Raw genomic sequence first — 22,104 nt, 5'->3', positions numbered from 1 at the left:
AGACTGAAAGAAAAAATTCTAAAAGTCTAGGAGAAAATAAATAATACTGTAAATGAAGCTCAAACTGGACATCTCTCTATTCTTATTAATTTATCCATGAGTATAAATCCTTTAGCAGCAAGTAAAATAACTCCCAACTACTCCCACCCATGTAATCATTGTACCAGACTGCTTCAAAGTGAAATTTGAAATGTGAGGATGGACACGAAGCTTCATCTTTTCTGAGCACTGGCAAACTGACTCTTTCCCTTTAAGTTCTGCAGAGGTGGTAAAGTATTCATTTTGAATCTATATAGCTTCCCTGGTTTAGGAAAACTGATGGATATTTCACTCTAGCCAATAAAAAACATTCGAGAATTGGTCCAAGATTATCTTACTTTTGGTCAAGACAGTCTGTATTATAACTTCATTTTTATCTCTCATAAAAATCCATCCAACAAACTGAATAGACTCTATTATCACCTATTTTACAACAGGAAAGACAAATAAAGAGAACCTTATGAGACCTATATAATATGGCAGATAGCAGTAGTTCATTCATTGCCCTTTGAATATTTTTTAGTTTGTTTTTATTCTTTATTTATAAAAAGGAAACATTGACTAAACCATAGGATAAGAGGGGTACAACTCCACACAGTTCCCACCATCAGAACTCAGTATCCCATCTCCTCCCCTGATAGCTTTCCTATTCTTTGTCCCTCTGGGAGTATGGACCCAAGGTCATTGTGGGATGCAGAAGGTAGGAGGTCTGGCTTCTATGTTGCTTCCCCACTGAACATGGGCCTTGGCAGGTTGATCCATACTCCCAGCCTGTCTCTCTCTTTCCTTAGTGGGGAAGGGCTCTGGGGAAGTGGAGCTCCAGGACACATTGGTGGGGTAATCTGTCAAGGGAAGTCTGGTGGCATCATGGTAGCATAGGAACCTGGTGGCTGAAAAAAAGAGTTAACATATAAAGCCAAACAAGTTGTTGACTAATCATGGACCTAAAGTCTGGAATAGTGCATATGAAGAGTTGGGGGGGGGGGGGTCCTCTATTTTGTAGATAGCTAGCAGGAATATTTTAGTTATATTCCAAAGGGCCTGTGACTATACTAGTTTGGGGTTTTTTTTTTCCCTGAGCCTGAAATCTGATATGCATGTGGATCCAAGTTATTGTCTGGGAAGATTATGTCATGGCTGGAAAAAGAATCAGAAAGCTGGATCAGGGAAGAGAGTAGCTTCCTAATATGGGAAAGATGCATAAATATTGTTGACTATAAACCCCATAATTTGATCTGATATGGAGCCCATATTCAGCTTAGGAGCCTATATGACCTCTGCATCCCTGTAGACCTGAGGTGGTTAACTTCCTAACAAAGTCCCAAAACCTGGATATAGACCAGGTCCCATGAGGTAGAGCATATGTTCACATGTACCCATAAATTAGGGTAAAATGTATACTTGAAAGCAAAAGTACACAATAGTCTGCAGTGAGTCAGTATAAAGTTCATAATGAAATAGTGTCTACTTAGACTTAGATACCCTCCTCACCTATTTCCTATTACACTTCCCTCACTCACTCCAAAGCTAGCCTTATCAAAGCAAAGACTGCAAAAACTGAATAAGGGCAAAAGTCTGGCATACTTTAGCCATGTCTTTTTAGTCACTATCAGGCCACCCCATCAGCTGGGCCCTAATCGGGGAGTCCTGAGATTCTTAAACAGACAGGATGGGCCTAGACCTCAAATAAATCCCTCTCCTCAATGCTACCAGTCATCTCTATCAGAAACTATACAATAGACCTCTTTGTGGGCCCCCATAGGACCTTGCCCTCAACTTGGATCAACAATGGTAGAGAATGTCCCATCTTCTGAAGGGAGGCTGGATAAGATACTCTATGCTACACCTGAGGAAGATGGGTCCTAAAACTGGGGCAGCTTGGAACATTCCTACTCATGACCACAGTTCATTTATTTTTTATGACTTCTGTGTCTCTAAACCACACTTCTCCATGAGGCAACTAGTTTTGTTTTTTTTTTTTTTTTTTGGCAATATGGGGTTCTTCATAATTTTCATCTAGTTTAGAAAACTCATACCTCTTACATTAGTAATATGGCTGGACATCACAAAGAAACACTGTAATTAGTCTCAAAGAGTAAGAGGGATACTTTGCTTTACAAATTAAGGATTTTCCCCTGCATTCTTTCTCATTTATTTTCTTGGGAATCTAATTTGGAGTTTTTACACCAGGCCAAAGAAATAATATTTAGCTTTATTTGTTTACTTATTTACTTACTGGAACACAAGGGTCTTATGCACATTCACTTTCACTGAATCACTTTTCCACTAAGAGAAAACACAGCTCTAAAGCTTCCTCTTGTGTCATCATACCTCTAGCCTGAGCTGCAGACATGGCAGAGCTCATGCCTTACTGATGAGCTCTCTCATGTCCAGAGTTACATTTTTTAGTAGTAATTTAATATTGATTTACAAAATTATTACTACTTCAAAAATATCCTTCCTTTCTTCGTCTTCTCTCTCTAGGTCCTGATGGAATTGGAGTTCAGGGTCCTCTGGTTATCTTCCCCTAACATTTCTCCCCACTCTGGGAGTATGTACCAAAATTCTTTATGGGGTGCAGGGACTATCTGGTTTCTATAATTGCTTCTCCACTGGACATAGGTGTTGGTAGATTGATCCATACCCCCAGTCTGTTTCTGTCTTTCCCTAGTGGGGTAGAGCTCTGGAGAGGTGAGGTTCTGGGACACATTGGTGAGGTCATCAGCCCAGGGAAATCAAAATGGAATAATAGCATCTGCAACTTGCTGGCTGGAAAGTGATAATATATAAAGCAGAACAAAATGATTAATAAATAGGAACCAACAAGTAGGCACAGAACAGATGAAAATAAGGATCTTAGAGTGGAAAGAAGCTAGGAAGTCTATTTTAGATATGTTTAAATGGCAAATGAAACCAATTTGAATAAGCTTTCTGAGAATGCTTATGAAATGTTTATATGAGAAAATCATAAGCAATTATTACATTTTTAGCTTCAGTTTTTTTCAATTAATTAGCTTAGTTCCATAACAGAACCCAAGGAGTCAGTAGGAAAGGTGAAAACAAAAGTAAAGGGGGAAAAAAAAGGCTTATATGTCACAGGATGGGACAACCGGGACTATCAATGAGGAATAATGCAGCCAGAGAGCTAGTGATGGACAGAACAGAGATGAAAGGGACTCAAAATAAGCACAGGACAATGATAAATACAGATCTCATCTGCACTATAATTTTTCCCAGAACAATCCTGCCTTGCACACATCCTTATGCCTCTTTTTTCTTTTTTAGTAATAACACATGTGTGTATCTTTTTTTACTCTTTTTGTTGTTCTCTTTGGAATTTTAAAGGCCTTTCAGCTCATAAACTCAGTAAAAATACCGTGCCTTTTTTTTTAAGAGACTAATATGATCCAAGGAACTATTGCTTAATCAGACAGCCTGCTGTTGTATTTATTTTTACTCCTTGAAAAAAAATCACCCTTAGGCATGTCACAGAGATAATATCTTTCATTCTTTTTTTTTAAGTCTTTATTTATTTATTTATTTTTTTACCAGAGCACTATTTATCTCTGGATTATGGTGATGCAGGGGCTTGAACCTGGGACTTTGGAGCCTCAGACACAAGAGTCTGTTTGCATAACCATTATGCTATCTACCCTCCGTATCTTAGATTATTTAAATAAGTAAATAAATAAGAGAGTGACAAAGGAAAATAAGCTTCTCTAAAATATGGAAATTCCCTTTAATTTCTAGGAAATTTGGAAATGAACTATGAATTGAAAAATAAGACAAAGAAAGCATCAGTAAGGAGTTCCTAAGTCCAATAGTAGGCTTCCTTGAACAGAAGGAAAAAATGTATATTTTATGCTTGAATTCTTTGCTAAAATGTTTGGTTGCCTAGATGCATGACTCTGTATGAGAAAATACTTGATAAACATAGGAGAAGAAACATCTGTATGATGTATGACCTGTCATACATTTCTTTGAACATGTACCACTGTGGTCTCTAGGATAGAAGCAGATGTGAAGCTATAAATTTCAAAGCTGAAGGTATAAAGTGAAGATGTCTTATCTTCTTGTGGGTTTGATTTGCTGAAGCCTGATTTTTCCCATCTGTTGAGTAGTGTATAATACCAGCTAGGCATGATTACATGAAGACATGACTAAACAAAACAGAGTGCCATTTTCTTAGGAGCTTTTTCAATAGAGTCTTAAAGTTACAGTTATCAAGATGAGAGAAATAGCAATAGTTAGGAAAGAGTGACAGGATTGTTGGGACTTGTTTCTAAGACACAAAAGAAAGTTGGTACAGCTGCAGCATACTGAACAGTAAGACATCATTTTAGGTAGATTGAAGAAACAGGAAGCACCTGGTTGAGTGCACATGTTACAATGTGCAAGGAGCCAGGTTTGAGCCCCTAGTCCCCATCCTCGGGGGGGAGACTTTGCAAGTGATGAAGCAGGGATGCAGGTCTCTCTCTGTCTCTTTCCTTTCTATCCCCCCCCTTCCTTGTCGATTTCTGCTTGTCTCTATCCAATAAATAAATAAAGATAATTTTTTTTAAAAAAAAGGTAGGAAACAGATCATTATGGGCCTTTTAAACTATGGTGAGAAATGTATGTTCTGCTCAAAATGCAGTGAGAGACCTTGGACAGGTTTCAAACAGAAAAAGGACTGAGTCGTATCTGGTGGAAGCCACTCTGCCATTGACAAGTGATAGTTGCTTTATTGACATACTCAAGGGATAAAATGCTCCCAGAGTGATAAAGAATAGGAAAGCTTTCAAGGTGAAGGGGTGGGATACGGAGCAATATCTCGTGGTGGGAATTGTGTGGCATTGTACCCCTCTTATCCTATGGTCTTGTCAATATTTCCATTTTATAAATAAATAAATAACATGGGAAAAGAGGACAAAAAAATTTGAATTGCAGGGTCAGGGAGGTGACATAGCTATAGAATGCATGCCCTACCATGGGTTAGGCACTAGATTTGACTGCTGAAGTCAAATAGAAGCACCTGAAACAGCACCAAGGGGAGCTCCATGGATGGTGAAGTCATGCTGCTTTGGGCTGGTATTCTCACTGTGTCCATCCAGGAATATGATTGTATAAGGCATTACATTCACAGAGGCCCTGAGTTCATTCTGACACCCCATTAAAAAATATTGGAGTTGTTTCAATCGTTTTATTGAGGTGGGTGGGTGGTTAATGGTTGAAAGCATAGTTATTGACACATGGATACAGTTTCTCGTATTCCTACACTAGGTGTCTGTAAAATGCTCTCACCCCCAACTTAGGAGCCTTTACATCATCATGCACCATGACCCCAAAGTCCAACCAAGTTTTTACAAATGACATCTGGTAGGGAAGCTTACTATATTACTAAGGCTAAACATGATCTAGTTTTAAGATGCATTCTGTTATTCATTTATTCATTTCTTATTTATTAAATAGCAGCACTGTGGCAGGCACAGTTCTAGATACTAATGTTGCAGCACTGGATAAGCATACAAGGTCCCTGCTAGATAGAACTTACATTGTAGCATGGGTGAAAAGATGATAATAAGACTGGTCATTTCTAATAGTACTGAGTGCTATGAGAAAAACAAATAACTAAAATATAAAGAATAACTACCTAAAAGAGACTACTTTATTGTTTTTAAGTTTTTATTTATAAAATGGGAATACTGACAAGACCATAGGATAAGAAGGGTACAACTCCACACAATTCCCATCACCAGAGCTCTGTATCCCATCCCCTCCCCTGATAGCTTTCCTATTCTTTATCCCTCTGGGAGCATGGACCCAGGGTCATTGTGGGATGCAGAAGGTGGAAGGTCTGGCTTCTGTAATTGTTTCCCCACTGAACATGGGTGTTGGCAGGTCAATCTATACTCCCAGCCTGTCTCTCTAAAAGAGACTGCTTTAAATTAAGTAGTCACAGAATGATTGCATGAGGTTACATTTTCTCAGATACCTGAGGATAGGGAGAAACTATTCATAAGAACATCTGAGAAAAAAAGGACATTCCAGGCAGAGGACATATCTAATGCAAATGTCCTGAGCCAAAAAGGATAAAGTAAGATAGAGCAGGACAGGGAAGATTATAGTGTAGTATAAACCTTTCAAGTTCTACTGTGATTGAAAGAGTGTCAAATCAATGAATACAATGCAGCTGTCAAAAATGATGAAATTTTTACCTTTCTCAACATCTAGGATAGAACTTGAAAAAATCATGTTAAGTGAGATAAGCCAAAAGAGGAAGGATTAATAGTGGATGATTTCACTTACAGATGAAATTTACCTAAGAAACCAAGTTGCAAATGCTACTATGATTCCCTCCTGACCTCCCTGGACAGATGACCTCACCATTGTGCCCTGGAACCTCCCCATTGTGTGTTGGTCATTATGCCAGGTCCCCTGCATTGCTTAACGCTGTGGTCTATTTACATAATCATTGTTTTGCCTGAGACCCGCCCTGCCTGCAGGGTATAGGTTTAATCCCCACTGGTTAGATGGAAGCTTGCTACCTTAGTGCTCTTTTCTTCTCTCCACCCCCTCTCCTACACATTTCTTTTTCCAACGTGCCACTTACATTTCAGAAGATATAAAGGCATTTTCTCTGATCAATAAAGGCATTGCATTGTGTTCCCACTTAGCCACGAGTTCCTGGTTCCTCTCCCTTGTTGCTGAGTAAGCAGCAGCCCAGGTTGGCTCTGGTCGAGTTCTCTTCAACCCAGAGAGCATGTGCCCAGGAAGAAACACCCTTACCCCAGCCCGACAATTGTGCCCTGGAACCTCATCTCTCCAGAGCCCTACCCCACTAGGGAAAGATAGAAATAGTCTAGAGGTATGGATTGACCTGTCAACATCCATGTCCAGCGGGGAGGCAATTACTGAAGCCAGAACTGTTACCTTCTGCACCACATGAAGAATTTTGGTTCATATTCCCAGAGGAGGAGAAGTGGTAGGGGAAGATGACCACAGGGCTCTCAATTCCAGTTGCATCATGTTCTGGAGAGAGAAGAGGAGGGAAAGGAAGAACTTTCTGAACTAGTAATAGGTGTAGGTGTGACTTAGAAATGAAGAGAAGGCAGGACCACAGGAAAAAAAAATGGTAAGTGTGTGTGTGTGTGTGTGTGTGTGTGTGTGTGTGTGTGTGTGTGTGTGTGTAAATAGAAAGACGTAGAGATAATAGGCAAGCCATATCTGTGACTTTGGAAGAAGTATTTCAGTTTCCAAGGAGGGAATGGAAACACAGAACTCTGGTAGTGGGAATGGTGGGGAATTTTACCCTGTTATCTCATAACTTTATAAATCAATATTAAATCACTAATAATAAAAAAGAAACAAGGAAAGAAGAATAAACAATAAGAGAAAGGAAGAATGCAGGGTGAAGCTTGGACTATGTGGTCTGTTGCAGCACAGCCCAGGACTAGGGTATACAGTAGAGAGATGGGAGGGAGGTGTGATGACTGAGGACACGGTGAAGGATGATGGAGGAGGACTTAAGTCTGCAGTGGTAGGAGTGATGTACAAACACCTGTCATGGAGAGACAAGAAACTGCACTCCTTTAATATTCAATACCTCTTTTCACATTTGTAAGAACACTAATAATTTAATATTTTTGTTTTCACCTGAAGAGGAGGTGTAAATAGAGAAGAAAGTAATTGGCCCAGATCCTATGACCCTGTAGTCAAGAAACAGGATCCAAATGCAGGTCTTTGTTCTGCTTTGCCATTTTAATTTCTTAAAATTAAAGCTTAAAACATGCAAATGAGTGGTCTGGGAGTTGGCGCAGTGGGTAAGGTGCTGGACTCACAAGCATGAGGTCCTGAGTTCAATCCCCGACAGCACATATACCAGAATGATATCTGCTTCTTTGTCTCTCTTCCTATCCCTCTCATTAATGAAAATAAATAAAATGTTTTTAAAACATGCAAATGAGTAGCAACTGTCTTATAGCAGGCTTTTTTCTTTTTTTTAATTCCTTACAAATTATCAGGACCACACTATCTCCAAACTGCCTAAACTACTCATCCACCTCCTATAGTAATAAATCAACCAGGTGTCTTTAATTAGTAGGTGACATGCTACCCAGCTTCATATAAATCTAGTATTTTTTCATTAAATGTATTTCGTTCTATATTCCAAATGATTTTGATTTCTACTTGCTTCTACTTGCTTATTTAAAACAGTTTCTGAAACATTCAATTGTAAAAGTCTCATTAATTTAAGAGCTCACTAAACACTGTAAATAGTTTGACAAAAAGAAAAGAAAAGAAAGTGTACTCCTCAGCGGGGAAGCAATTACAGAAGCCAGACCTTCTACCTTCTGCAACCCTCAATGACCCTGGGTCCATGCTCCCAGAGGGCTAGAGAATGGGAAAGCTATCATGGGAGGGGATGGGATATGGAGATTGGGCGGTGGGAATTGTGTGGAGTTGTACCCCTCCTACCCTATGGTTTTGTTAATTAATCCTTTCTTAAAAAATAAATAAATAAATAATAAAATAAAATAAAGAAATAACAAAAAAAAAGAAAGTGTACTCCTGCAACAACAATTTTAAATAATTATCTCCCCAATGAAATAATTGTTAAGAAGTTTATCAACTGTAATTTCTCACTCATGTGGAATTGAAGAAACAAATCAAGGAAAAGATTTGGCAAAGCATTAAGGAATAAATCCTTATTTATATCAGCATATCTGAGGGTGGTAATGGAGAGGAAAAGGGGACCAAAAGGAGACAGGAGGCAAGAGATGAGATGTTAAAAGATTTTATTTATTTATATATTTATTCATGAGAAAGATTGGAGGAGAGAGAGAGAAAGAACCAGACATCACACTGGTACATGTGCTGCTGGAGATTGAATTCAGGACCTCATGCTTAAGAGTCCAGTGCTTTACCCACTGCACCACCTCCCAGACCACTGAAATGTTCAATTTTTTAAAAAGAAGATGGATTTTTTTCTTTCAATACATTCAGCCCTGTGGCATGCAAGCTGCTCAGACTAGCTAACACAAAGTCTGTGTACTCAAAAGTCAATATAGAAAAACATTTTAATCATTTTCAAAATATTGCCACATTATGGGGGAAATGGGGGAAAGCTAGAAAAGAATCTACTTTGGAGTTTGAAGAGAGAATTCAAGAATCTAGCTTTGGATACAAAGTCTAAGATGCCTAATAGGAATTTAGGAAAGAGGTGGCCAACCCCATGGCAGACCCACTAGCGCATACATGTTACAGTGCACAAGGACCAGGGTTCAAGCCCCTTGTCCTGATCTACAGGGAAAGGCAGTTTCATGAGCAGTGAAACACTATCTCCCCTTCCCCTCTCAATTTCTCTTTGTCTTTACTCAAAAATAAATAGGTAAAATAAAATATTAAAAAAGTGACTTAAGTGGTCCAGAAGGTGGCATAGTAGATAAAGCATTGGAGTCTCAATAGTGAGGTCTTGAGTTCTGTCTTCAGCAGCACATGCACCAGAGTGACATCTGGTTCTTTCTCTCCTCCTATCTTCCTTATGAATAAATAAACTATCTTTTTTTAAAAAAGTGAATTAAGGGATAGTTGTCAATAACCACAGTAATCAGAAGATCATGATACAGTTAAAACAAGTGACAGAATATATGTGTAGAGAGAGAGAGAGACAAACAAAAAACACAGTGACAAGGTAAATAACAAAGAGTACCAAAATTTTAAAAAGCTGGACAGAGGAGGAGCCATATAAGAAAATGTCTGGTGGGATAGCAGAATGGTTATGCAAACTGACTCTTAGGCCTGAGACTCATAGGTCCCAGGTTCAGTTCCCCACATGAACACAAACCAGAGCTGAGCAGTTCTCTGTCAAAAGAATAAGAAGGAAAGAAAAAGAGAGAGAGAGAGAAAGAAAGAGAGAAAAGAGAGAGAGAAAGAAAGCGAAAGAGAGAGAAAAAGGAAGAGAGAAAGAAAGAAAGAAAGAAAGAGAGAGAAAAAAGAAAGAGAACAAAAAAGAAAGAGAACAAAAAAGAGAAAGGAAGGAGAAAGAAGAAAGAAAGAAAGAAAGAAAGAAAGAAAGAAAGAAAGAAAGAAAGAAAGAAAGAAAAGGAGAGAGAAAGAGAAAGAAAGAGAGATAAAGGAAGAAAGAGAGAAAGGGAGAGAAAGAAAGAGGAAGAAAGGAAGAAAGAGAAAGAAAGGAAGTAAGAAAGAGAAAGAGAGAGAAAGGAAGAAAGAGAGAGAGAAAGGAAGAAAGAAAGAGAGAGAGAAAGGAAGAAAGAAAGAAAGAAAAAGAGAGAGAAAGGAAGAAAAAGAAAGAAAGCGAGAGGAAGAAAGAGAGACAGAAGGAGAGAGAGAAAGGAAGGAAGGAATAAAGAAAGGAGAGAGAGAAAGAAAGAGAAAATTAAAAAGGAAATGTCAGTTAATGGGAAAAATGAGTAGAGCATGCTGCCATGAAAGCAAAAGTTGAAATAGAACCATCCCAAGAACGAAAAGCTGGTCTCAGATAGAATCGATCATATAATCAAGGATTCTATTTGCTTACCTAGAAATCAGTGACCTGAACAAGTCTAATTTCAACCTGTGGTAAGAATAGGAACTTTTTTTTTTTTTTTTTTTTTTGCTGTGAAGAGGAAAATAAAAAACAGAACTAGAAAAACTTGTTTCATGAGAAAATGAAGTGCAAAAACCAGGAAAGGAGGGGGTGGAATAGAGAAGGAGACAGATGTGGAAGGGTTTCTCTTCATGGGTAACATTAATTGTATTTGAATGTTGCTGGAAGTAACCCCAGTAAGAGAGAACATTTGCTAAGCGATGGGGGGGGGGGGGGATCCCAGAGTGAAATGCGCAGACTGCATGAGAAGGCCTAAGTTTTATGCACCAGGAACAATCCTGGGACTCAGAAGAGGAAAGACAGAACTACTGGAAAATTAGGGATAAGCTTTGTGGTGGGGACAGGATAACAGTTTGGTGGAGGGTAAGATATGCTAATACCTACCTTGGGGAAATGTGGAAATATCCCCTTGTGGGGCCAGGTGGTGGTGCACCTGGTCGAGCACACATGTTACAATGTGCAAGAACCCGGATTCAGGCCCCCCATCCCCACCTGTAGGGAAAAGTTTTTGTAGTGGTGAAGCAGTGCTGTAGGTGTCTCTCTCTGTCTCTCTCCCTGTCTCTTCCTACTCTCTTGATATTCTTTATCTCTATCAAATAAATAAAGATTAAAAATTAAAGAGAGTAGATACACAATGAGTAATTTCAAAATGAAATTATTTTTAAAAGAAATTATTTTGCTAATGTATATTTTTAAATAGTATATGAAGTATGGCATGAAGTATGGTATAGTAAATCTTAAAATGGAAAATAACCATATATTGCTTGAGGGTATATAAAATCATAATTAAAATGTGAAGAAATGCATATGAGTGGCAAATTATTACACCTGAAGAAGGAGAGAAGTTGAGTGATTGGAAAGAAATACCTTTATATGGGATTATAATTCTATAGACTTAAATAGGAGATTTTTGCATACATATACATGACTTCCTTATTGTATACTTACTTGATTGTTTCCACTGCTTTTATTTCTTCAAATGGGTAGTGTATACAGAGGGACACTGTACTTTTTAACACCCTTTTATCTATTTAAATACTACGTAACGTATTTTAATAGACAACAGAAACTAGTGAGAACTAACCTTTATTAATTCCTTCAGTCTGGTACATCTAAGTTTCACATATGTTATTTCATCTTAGTTATCCATTGAAGAATTATTATTATACCTTTTCTCAGAGCAGGAAGTTGAGACCTTAACAGATTATGTCATCTGCCTCTGATCAAGTAGCTAGCTGTTAAGTAACACAATCTGAAACTGACTTTTAAAAAGCTTTCACCCTTAACTTTTATGAAGGTCAGTCGGTCTCCTTTTAAAAACTGTACCAACGCAAAAGACATTTTAAGGCAGTGCAACTACCTTTGAACCTTTGCATACAGCTAGAACAGTGATAGAATGTGTCCACTTGGGTCTCCAAGCTCAGTAGCTTTCCTAGGCTAGAAGACCATTTGTTCAAGTGCAGAAAGCATGAGTCACTTCCTTAGGTATCTGTTTAGTCGTTCAACAAATATTTATCAAGAGCCTACATAGCTCAGTGGTAAACCACAATTTATGTCTTGTCTTCATAACTGTACAGTTTGCCAAGCTTTGGGACACAAATTTGATATTTCCATTTTCGTTTCCAACTAATGAAAGGAATATTGTATTTAATTATTAGCCATTTCAGAATTTGTAATCCAGCTTACTCTGTGGACCTCATTTCAGCTTAACCATTGTTGGCCTGCAAATTCACATGACATCAAAATATTGTAGTCATTTTGTATTGTAGTCATATTGTATAAAAAAATATTGTAGTCATTTGTTACTAAGCGAAGTTTGCATTGAAAGTTTTAGTTTATTTTTGACCAAAGGTAAGACTAAAATTAAAAAAAAAAAACATTATTTCAGTTTACTTTGACTAGTTCCTTCTTCCCCATGTATTATTATTCTCTTTCCTTTTTCCCCCACAGGTCAGAGAGTATCTTGTTATTCTTCTACTACAATGAGATCTAGAGACACCTTGGCCATATGTTAGTGTACATTATAACCCTGTACGCTCATGTTACATCTGTAGTAGCCCTTAAAATTGATGAGATGGGACACACCTGGACTTATTTACAGTGTGTTTTTCTAATTAAAATGAGCATACCAAATCTAAATGACTTCTTCCTATAATAAAGAACATTTGGGAATTGGGCTGTAGTGCAGCGGATTAAGCGCACTTGGAACAAAACACAAAGACCGGCGTAAGGATCCTGGTTCAAGTCCTGGCTCCCCACCTGCAGGGGAGTCACTTCACAGGGGGTGAACCAGGTCTGCAGGTGTCTGTCTTTCTCTCCCCCTCTCTGTCTTCCCCTCCTCTCTCCGTTTCTCTCTGTCCTATCCAACGACGATATTAATAACAACAATAATAATAGCTACAACAATAAAACAAGGGCAACAAATGGGAAAACAAGTATTTTAAAAACAAAAGATTTAAGTTTGTCTAGCTTGGCTACCTGTGACCTTTACTTGCTAATAACAATTATAACAGTTAATCACCATGACCTCTTCGTAAATAATTACACAAAAAAGTACTAGTGAAAAGTAACCCTAGTTTTTCCTTTTCATTAATACTCTGTATAATTATTTACAAAGAGGTCATGGTAATTAACTGTTATAGCTGTTATTAGCAAGTGAAGTTCAGATATTTTTATTAAGAGATAATCACATAATCACTGAATTAAATACTAAGGAAAAATTAAGCTTACTTTTTTTTCCCAAATATTTCATTTAATATTTCCTTTAACAATTCATTTCCTTTTTATATTGAAAATCCAGGGACTGGAAGGGATTGTGGGAGTTCCAGGACAAAAAGGTCGTCCAGGAAAAAAGGTGATCTTTTTATGAGATTTTCTTCTGATTTGCTCAGAGCTCCATAGAATGTTGTGTTGCTTTTATTTGCACGGGCTATAAGGTAGTAAACTGCTACAAATTTTGCCTTTAAAAAGAACATTTATATAAATATCTAATTTCATATAGGAGGTCTGATCTCCTTTATTTGAAGGGTAATTTCCCATTTTGCAGCTTCTATAAAGATCTTTGCCTATCCTTCTGGTTTGTAAAAATAATAATAATAATAAGAAGAAGAAGAAGAAGAAGAAGAAGAAATGTCTTTAATGTATCACAAGAAAAGAGAAAAAATAAAAATACTAGAATATATCACAGTATTTTCTCTTTTCAGTAAAAGAAAAGTCATCAACAAAATTGTTACTGGGTTTGTTATTGTGTGTTTTTCTATGTTGAAAAAGCTAATGATTGATTTTTGTCTTTCCCATATATTAACTTTAGAAAAATCAATATTATGCTTTATCTTCTTCCTTTATGTTTTATGAAAACAGTGATATATTTGCCCAACTCTAGTAACTGTAGTGAAAATTCATCTTGTTATGAGGCCAATAATTTAAGTACTAGTACAGAAATATCCTTTCCTCTGTTCTACAATAGTTCTGGATTTATTTGCTATCACTACCTTCAAATCACACCATATTCTACTTCCCAAAATATCATCCTATCGTTCTTCCTTATATGTACCTGATTTGGAGGGAGTATAAGACACAATCAAGGATAAAAGTGAATGAGTTAAATTTTAGTTGCCATTCTTTCCCATGAAAATTATCCTATGTTGGGGCCAGGTAGTGGCACACTTAGTAGGACAGATGTGTTACAATGCTCAAGGAACCAGGTTCAAGTTCCTAGACCCTGCCACCTGCAAGGTGGAAGCTCCACAGTTGGTGAAACAGTGGTATAGGGGCCTTACTCTCTCTACCTCGATGTACCACTCCCCTCTGGGTTTCTCTTTCTCTGTCCAAGATAATAAGAAGAGGAAAATAAAATAGAAAAAAAAGGAAGGAAGGAAGGAAGGAAGGAAGGAAGGAAGGAAGGAAGGAAGGAAGGAAAGAAGGAAGAGAAAGAAAATAATCCTGTGTTGGAACCGCTTTTCGTTATACTCAGTGTTATGTCTGAAACAACGTTAGAAGATAGTTTGAATCCTTATAGCAACCCCCACCCTAGGGAAAGCCTATGATTCTTTATTTTATTTTATTTTATTTTATTTTATCTTATCTTATCTTATCTTATCTTATCCTATCTTATCTTATCTTATTTATGTAAAGGAAACACTGACAAAAACCATAGGGTAAGAGCGGTACAATTCCACACAATTCCCACCACCAGAACTCCATATCCCATCCCCTCTCCTGATAGCTTTCCTATTGTTTAACCCTCTGGGAGTATGGACCCAAGGTCATTGTGGGGTGCAGTAGATGGAAGGTCTGGTCTGTAATTGCTTCCCTGCTGAACATGAGCATTGACAGGTTGATCCATACTCCCAGCCTAATAACATTTTCTTGGTTGGATGATAAGAGTTTACTTTTTCTTTGTGTACTTGATTATCAGTAATAAAAAAATTGTTTTTTGTTTCCAACAACCCAAATGAATTTGTACTTACTGGTGTTTAAGAGTAGCTGTATCCTGTAGAAGGAGAACGATCAGTCAGTCTAATAGAATATAGATGGTAGTCAGTATTCAATAAGATATAAAATGAGGTCAGGGAGATAACATAGTCTGTTCCAACACTAATATGCCTTGCATGAAGCCTCTGAAACCACAGATTCAGTCTCCAGCATCACCTTATGCAGAGCTGAGCAGTGTTGCGATTCTTTCTCTTACTCCCCTGTCCTTCTCTCTATATGTCATAATGAATGAATAAATAAATAAATAAAATAATCTTTTTAAAAGACCTCAGAAGGGTGTAAAATGATACAAAAAAAGATCAAGGTTTTCAAATGAAGAGCTCTAAGCCAGTGAATGATCACTTTGAATATACAGGGCAATTTTTTTTTTACATTGAACAGACATACAAAAACAGTTTTTATTTAAATCTACGATTTGTAATTCAACTTGAGTTCCTTGTTTTTTATTTTGTCCAAAAACACCTCACCACTTTTAACATTTTTTAGTTACCCTAGGTGATAATGGTATGCAATTATTACACTATACTATAATTGGTAGCTTATAGTCCTATTATGTGAAAGTAACTATAGGATTTTTCTTACAGAATGTCCTCGAGAGTCATTGACCTTCACTGACTATATATTATATAGTAAATTAACCTAAGTGTAAATTTGTCTTACTTTTCTCTCTTCCTAATGGTATCTACAGGGTGATAAAGGACAAATAGGACCCACAGGAGAAATTGGAAGCAGAGGTGCTCCTGGACAAATTGGAGAAAGTGGCCCTAAAGGTGCCAGAGGAACTAGAGGTGCTGTGGTTAGTATTTGTTTCCAGAACTGAGCTGAATGCAGATGGAAAAGAAATGTATCCATGTCCTTAACTTTTTGCGTCCCTTGATTAATTTTACAGAGAAAGCAATAGCTCCATTGAAAATAATCTACCACCATGGGATGTGGAAGATTGTAAGCATTCCACAGTACTTAAATGGCTTAGTGGTTTCTGGACATGAGAAAGGAAAGGAGAAAAACTTGAAATGAAATTAAATATGAAGTGGTGCTTTTTAAAAAAATCAGATTAGAACATCTAACTTAAGAAAGCATGTATGCCATGAACTCAAATTCAGGATTCAATGTCTACATAAACTATGCTGTCATAAACTATGATTGAAAAATTAATTTGAAAGTTAGCTTTACTTGAAAAATAGGTTTCTTGATATGATTGAACTCCACATACTATCTGGAGGTGGTTTTCAACCAACTGTGAAAAGTCTCTATGACATCTAATAATATTTGGTCTTTCATATAAACTTTGCATGATATTGAAAACAAGAGTAGCATACTTCTGAACTTAAATAGCCTTTTCTGAAGTAACTCACAACATGAAAGAGATACAAAGTATCTGGGTTGGGGAGGTAGCCTAATGGGTATGCAAAAGACTAATAGGTATGCATGAGACTCTGAGGTGATAGACTCAATCGCCAGCACCACCGTAAACCAGAGCTGAGCAGTGTATCTTTCTCTCATTAAAACAAACAAATAATTTAAAGGGAGATACAAAATATTTGAGGTTATCCAATTTAGTCTTTTGACTATTTCATAACATTATTTACAAAGAACATGTAGGGGCCAGGCAGCGGCACACCTGGTTAAGTAAGTGCTCACATTACAGTGTGCAAAGACCGAGGTTCGATTCGAGTCCCTGGTCCCCACATGTAGGGGGAAAGCTTCACAATGGTGAAGCAGATCTACAGGTGTCTCTCTGTCTCTCCCTCTCTACCTCCTCCTCTCCTCTCAATTTCTGTCTTTATCCAATAATAAATAAATTAAAATATTTTAAAAGTAAGCAATATAATTTAATATCAAATATTAGATATTAATATTTAATATAAATAATTTAATATAATCTGCCCTCTGAGGAAGACTTAACCCAGCTGACCTTAAGCATTCTGTTCCTGACTTTTACCACTCCAGGTCTTTCTTATTCCCTTTTATTCAAAATGTTATTATTTCTCTGCCTTTAACTTATGTACTCAAAAGCACTAGAGAGAAAGTGATTTATTTTTTTTTTCAAGTCATTTTTATTTATGATTTATGATAGTTTGCAAGACTGTAAGATTTCAGGTATAGTTCCACACTGTACCAACCACCACCATGATTCAATTTTTTTTTTATTTATTCCCTTTTGTTGCCCTTGTTTTATTGTTGTAGTTATTATTGATGTCGTCATTGTTAGGACAGAGAAATGGAGAGAGGAGCGGGAGAAAGGAAGGGAGAGAAGATAGACACCTGCAGACCTGCTTCACCACCTGTGAAGCGACTCCCCTGCAGGTGGAGAGCCGGGGCTTTGACCCAGGATCCTTATGCCAGTCCTTGCGCTTTGCACTATATTCTCTTAACCTGCTGTGCTACCACCTGACTCCCCATGATTCATTTTTAAAATATGGAAATTAATATGTCCAACCACTCTTAGCTTCAATGTAAACTTCAAAAGGAATGTATTTCTTTAAATTTTAACAAATATCCCAAGCTGCCTTCCCACCAAGTATCATTGAATGTATACTGCAAATACTTTATGTCAATCCTTATGCTCTCTGACAAATGAAAAAGTTGACCAGTTTTATTTTATTTTGCTGACTGTGAGTGACTTATGATTTCTTTCCTCTGGAAGTCGCCTATCCACACACATTGTACTTGCTTTGTAGTTAGGTTGACTGACATAGGTAAGCTGCAAATTAACTTATTTTGCAGATGTACATCTCTGTGTTATTTCTTTTAATTTTATGCTATCTTCTTCTGTAGCGATATATATATATATATATATATATATATATATATATTAACTTTTTGTCTAATCAACCTTGTCAGTCTTTTATTTATAATTAGCGGTAGGATTTATCCATCTTTGCTACTTAATATATTCAAATTATTCCAATTCCTTCTAATTTTCTTTTCACACTGAACTTGTTTTGGTATAGTTTTTTAATAAATAATATTTTTGCTTCCACGTCAAGTTATAGGACTACTTTACTTTTAAAGAAATATCTATTTATTAATTGATGAGAAAGGTAGGAGGACAGAGAGAAAGAGCTAGACATCCTTCTTGGACGTGTGCTGGCAGGGACACTCAGGACTGAATGCTTCATTCACTCTACCACTCCCCAGACCACAGGACCAATTTACTTTTCCAAACTGTAATTCAGTTGTCTGTTTAAAGAAATCATTCTAGGAGGTCGGGCAGTAGCACAGTGGGTTCAGCGCAGGTGGCACAAAGAGCAAGGATGGGAATAAGGATCCCAGTTCAAGCCCCCAGCTCCCCACCTGTAGCGGGGGGGGGGGGGTCGCTTCACAAGCAGTGAAGCAGGTCTGCAGGTGTCTATCTTTCTCTCCTCTCTGTCTCCCCTCCTCTCTCCATTTCTCTCTGTCCTATCCAACAACATCAATGGCAACAATGACAGTAATAACAGTAACAAAGGCAACAAAATGGAGGTTAAAAAAATGGCCTTCAGGACGAGTGGATTCATAGTGCAGGCACCGAGTCCCAGCAATAACCCTGGAGGCAAAAAAAAAAAAAAAATTCTAGTTCCTACTTCCTGAAATGCTACCCTTACCATAGACTAAACTTTCAAACATTCTTTAGACTGAAGTTTCTGTTTTTTCCTGCTCTTGATTTTTGTGTTCCTAGTGCAAATATTGCACGATTTAAATTGCAGTGAAGTAAAAGTATCTTTTCAGACTTGTTATGATGTTAAAGATCCATGATTTATTTCTCAGAGAAGTCCAACCCTTAATAGACATCTTGTCTCTCATGTGAATTTTATAACCAGCTTGTCATGTTCCTTTAAACTGAATCTTCCTTTAAAAAAAAAAAAGCACCATATGTCTTTGCATTTACTTGTATTTTGTTACATTCCCTTCAATCAAGCTTCATTTTTCCCCTTTATTTCTGTTTTTATACCTTTCTTGTTAGATTAATTCTTTGTTTCTTTTGGATTTTATTATTTTTTATTTATAAAATGGAAATATTGACAAGACCATAGGATAAGAGGGGTATAATTCCACTCAATTCCCACCACCAGAACTCCCTATCCCATCTGCCCCCCCACCCCCATCTCTACCCCCACCCCCACCCCTTGAAAGTTCTCCTACTCTATCCCTCTGGGAGCATGGACCCAGTGTCATTATGAGATGCAGAAGGTGGAAGGTCTGGCTTCTGTAACTGCTTCCCCACTGAACATGGGTATTGGCAGGTTGATTCATACTCCCAGCCTATACACCATATCTTACAGTCTTGATCTCAAGGTAACAAAACTAGGTTCAACTTTAATATTCACTAATATACATCTAACACAAACTTTGACAAGATTGTTTCTATAATTTTTTTAAAAATCTGTCAATTATAACAACTAAAAATATTTCTTAATATGAACACTTTCATATAAGAAAGACATTTTTTTTAATTTCTTTATTGGTTTATAGTTGACAGTACAAAGAGACATTTTTAAAGAAACATATTTCAGAAAAGAAAAAACTTGAGGTTTTTTTTGTTTTTGTCTTCTCAATTCAATCTAGGTAGAATTTCACAGTAAGAAAATTCTAGAGTTAAGAATTTAAAAATAGGGATGAAAGTTTATTGATTAAAATAATTTATGCTTTCAAACATCATATATATATTATGCTTTCAAACATCATATATACAAATATATATTTTTTTCTTTTAGGGACACCTAGGATTGATAGGACCTGATGGGGAACCAGGAATTCCAGGATACAGGGTAAGTATTTCTAATGGTAATAAGAAAAATATATATCTATGTGAAACCTTTATATAAAGATGCCACCTCAAATATGCAAATCAAGATAAAAGTCTTCTTCCTAAATCTAACATAACTAGATCTCATCCCTCTAAATAGTGAATTTTATTTTTCTTTAAGCATAAAATGGGCTGGGGAAAACTCATGTTCAGCATTGAAAGAAATTTCAGTACGTGGTCTCTTTCACACAATCTCTGCACCTCTTTGCCTCTCTATCTACAAAAATAACAATAATAATAAAGAAAGAATAAGATAAAAGTACATAATGTGATATCTGATAGCTTCAACTTGGTGGCATTAGGTAGAGTACCTTCTTCTTCTATCGTTTGCCCTTCTTCCGTAGCCAGTCAACAGCGTCAGGTTGAAAGCTGTCAGGAGCTGCTTGTTGCTGGCTTTGAAAGTGACTGGGATCCATGTGGATTCAGTCGGCTAGGAAGGATCGTCAGTTTCCCCAATGAATGGGTACTCACGGGATGCACCACGAGAAGGTCGATCCAATGCATCCCTAAAAATGATACAGAAAATGTCTGTTTACTTGATAGGGTCATCAAGGTCAACCAGGACTTTCTGGGTTGCTTGGCCCTAAAGGAGAAAAGGTATGTGTGTACACTGACTATTTAATCTGACAGTTAAACATTGTTTCATGCTGAAAGAATGCATGGAAACATTTCCAAAGAATGAATCAGAATGCTTTTCAACTTGAAAAGTAGTGCAAATTCTAGAAGATAAAAATATCAAGCAGGTAACATTTAAATGTTATCAAAATGTCTTCCAGAGGTTGCTTCAAGATTAAGATGAAGTCATATAGTTGAAAGTACTTTGCAGTCAGTCTTACCAAACATTGTGAAAGTAAGACTAGTTACTGACTGAAAGAGACTATGAGACTAGATTAAATAACTATAATACATAGTTGAAGTTTGGGGTTAGTTAAGAACAACTACAGCCATATTCTTTATTTGTAATGCAATGGAAATCTGACAGTTGAGGAAATTTCTTGAAGGTTTTTTTTTTTAATTAAAGCAAATTAACGCTTTCAAGGAGATTCACATACTAATTATGGTGACATAAAATATATGCTTCCTTTTTTAAGTTTTTCATTGTAAAAGAGAGACGATCAGATTTATATTTTATAACAGAAAGTAATGATCTTTATAAATGGTTATTTTATTAACTTGGTGATGTTTATAAGTCACTTTCTTTATTACAGGGTTACCCAGGAGAAGATAATACAGTTCCAGGGCCACCTGGACCTCGAGGTGAACCAGTAGGTCTTTTTCTAAAATTATTTTGGTGTTACAAAGTGCAATTACTATAGAACATTCGCATCAGTCACATCTTTTTATTTGGAAATGAAGTATTAGCAGTAATAGTAGTGGCAGTCTTGGGAGATATACTCAGTGGAGTGCTACTCAGCAGTGAAAGACTGTAATGGTTCTTAGGAACTAAAGGAATAGAACCAGCAGTGATAATGTTTAGTGAAGTAATGAAGTGATTTCATTCATGTGTGAACTATAGAAAATTGAAACACATGAAGTTGAAAAAGAGAGATAGATAGATAGATAGATAGATGATAGAAAGAAAGAAAGAAAGAAAGAAAGAAAGAAAGAGAGAAAGGAAGGAAGAAATTGTCACAAGATTGTAAGATAAGAGTGTAAAATTCTTCAGCTTAGGAGCCTATGTGACCTCTGTATCCCTGTAGATCTGAGCTCACATTCTGTGGTCATGAGTAGGCACATTCCAACCTGCCCCAATATTGACTTGTCTTCCTCATGTGTAGCATAGAGTATGTTGTCCAGCCTCCCTTCAGAGGATGGAACATTCTCTACCACTGTTGAACCAAGTTGAGGGCAAGATCCTATGGGGGCCCCACAGAGAGGTCTGTTTTGTTGTTCCTATAGAGATGACCAGTAACAATGGAGATATACATATACATACACACACACACACACACACACACACACACATATATATATATATATATATATATATATATATATATATAATATTTATTTGAAGTCTAGGCCCATCATGTCTGTTTGGGAATCTCAGGACTCCCCGAATATAATAAATATAATAAATATAATATAATATAATATAATATAATATAATATAATATAATATAATATAATATAATATAATATAATATAATATAGTTAAATATGGGCTCCAAATCACATCAAATCTATGGGGTTT

General features: G+C 36.8%; 1 protein-coding gene across 2 annotated transcripts in view; it reads left to right on the top strand.

Annotated features, from left to right (window-relative positions):
• The window catches only part of COL24A1 (collagen type XXIV alpha 1 chain), a 353,825-nt gene that overhangs the window by 238,067 nt on the left and 93,654 nt on the right, over positions 1 to 22,104 (top strand). For both annotated transcript variants that reach the window (XM_016191238.2, XM_060202277.1), the window contains 5 exons: positions 13,428 to 13,481; positions 15,810 to 15,917; positions 19,819 to 19,872; positions 20,454 to 20,507; positions 21,119 to 21,175. In XM_016191238.2, the coding sequence (XP_016046724.2) occupies positions 13,428 to 13,481; positions 15,810 to 15,917; positions 19,819 to 19,872; positions 20,454 to 20,507; positions 21,119 to 21,175 (327 nt within the window). The remainder of the gene's footprint in view (positions 1 to 13,427; positions 13,482 to 15,809; positions 15,918 to 19,818; positions 19,873 to 20,453; positions 20,508 to 21,118; positions 21,176 to 22,104) is intronic.

The sequence above is a fragment of the Erinaceus europaeus genome, chromosome 11 (genome assembly GCF_950295315.1).
Source record: "Erinaceus europaeus chromosome 11, mEriEur2.1, whole genome shotgun sequence".
Lineage (NCBI taxonomy): Eukaryota > Metazoa > Chordata > Mammalia > Eulipotyphla > Erinaceidae > Erinaceus > Erinaceus europaeus.
This window is presented reverse-complemented; position numbering and strand designations above follow the sequence as displayed.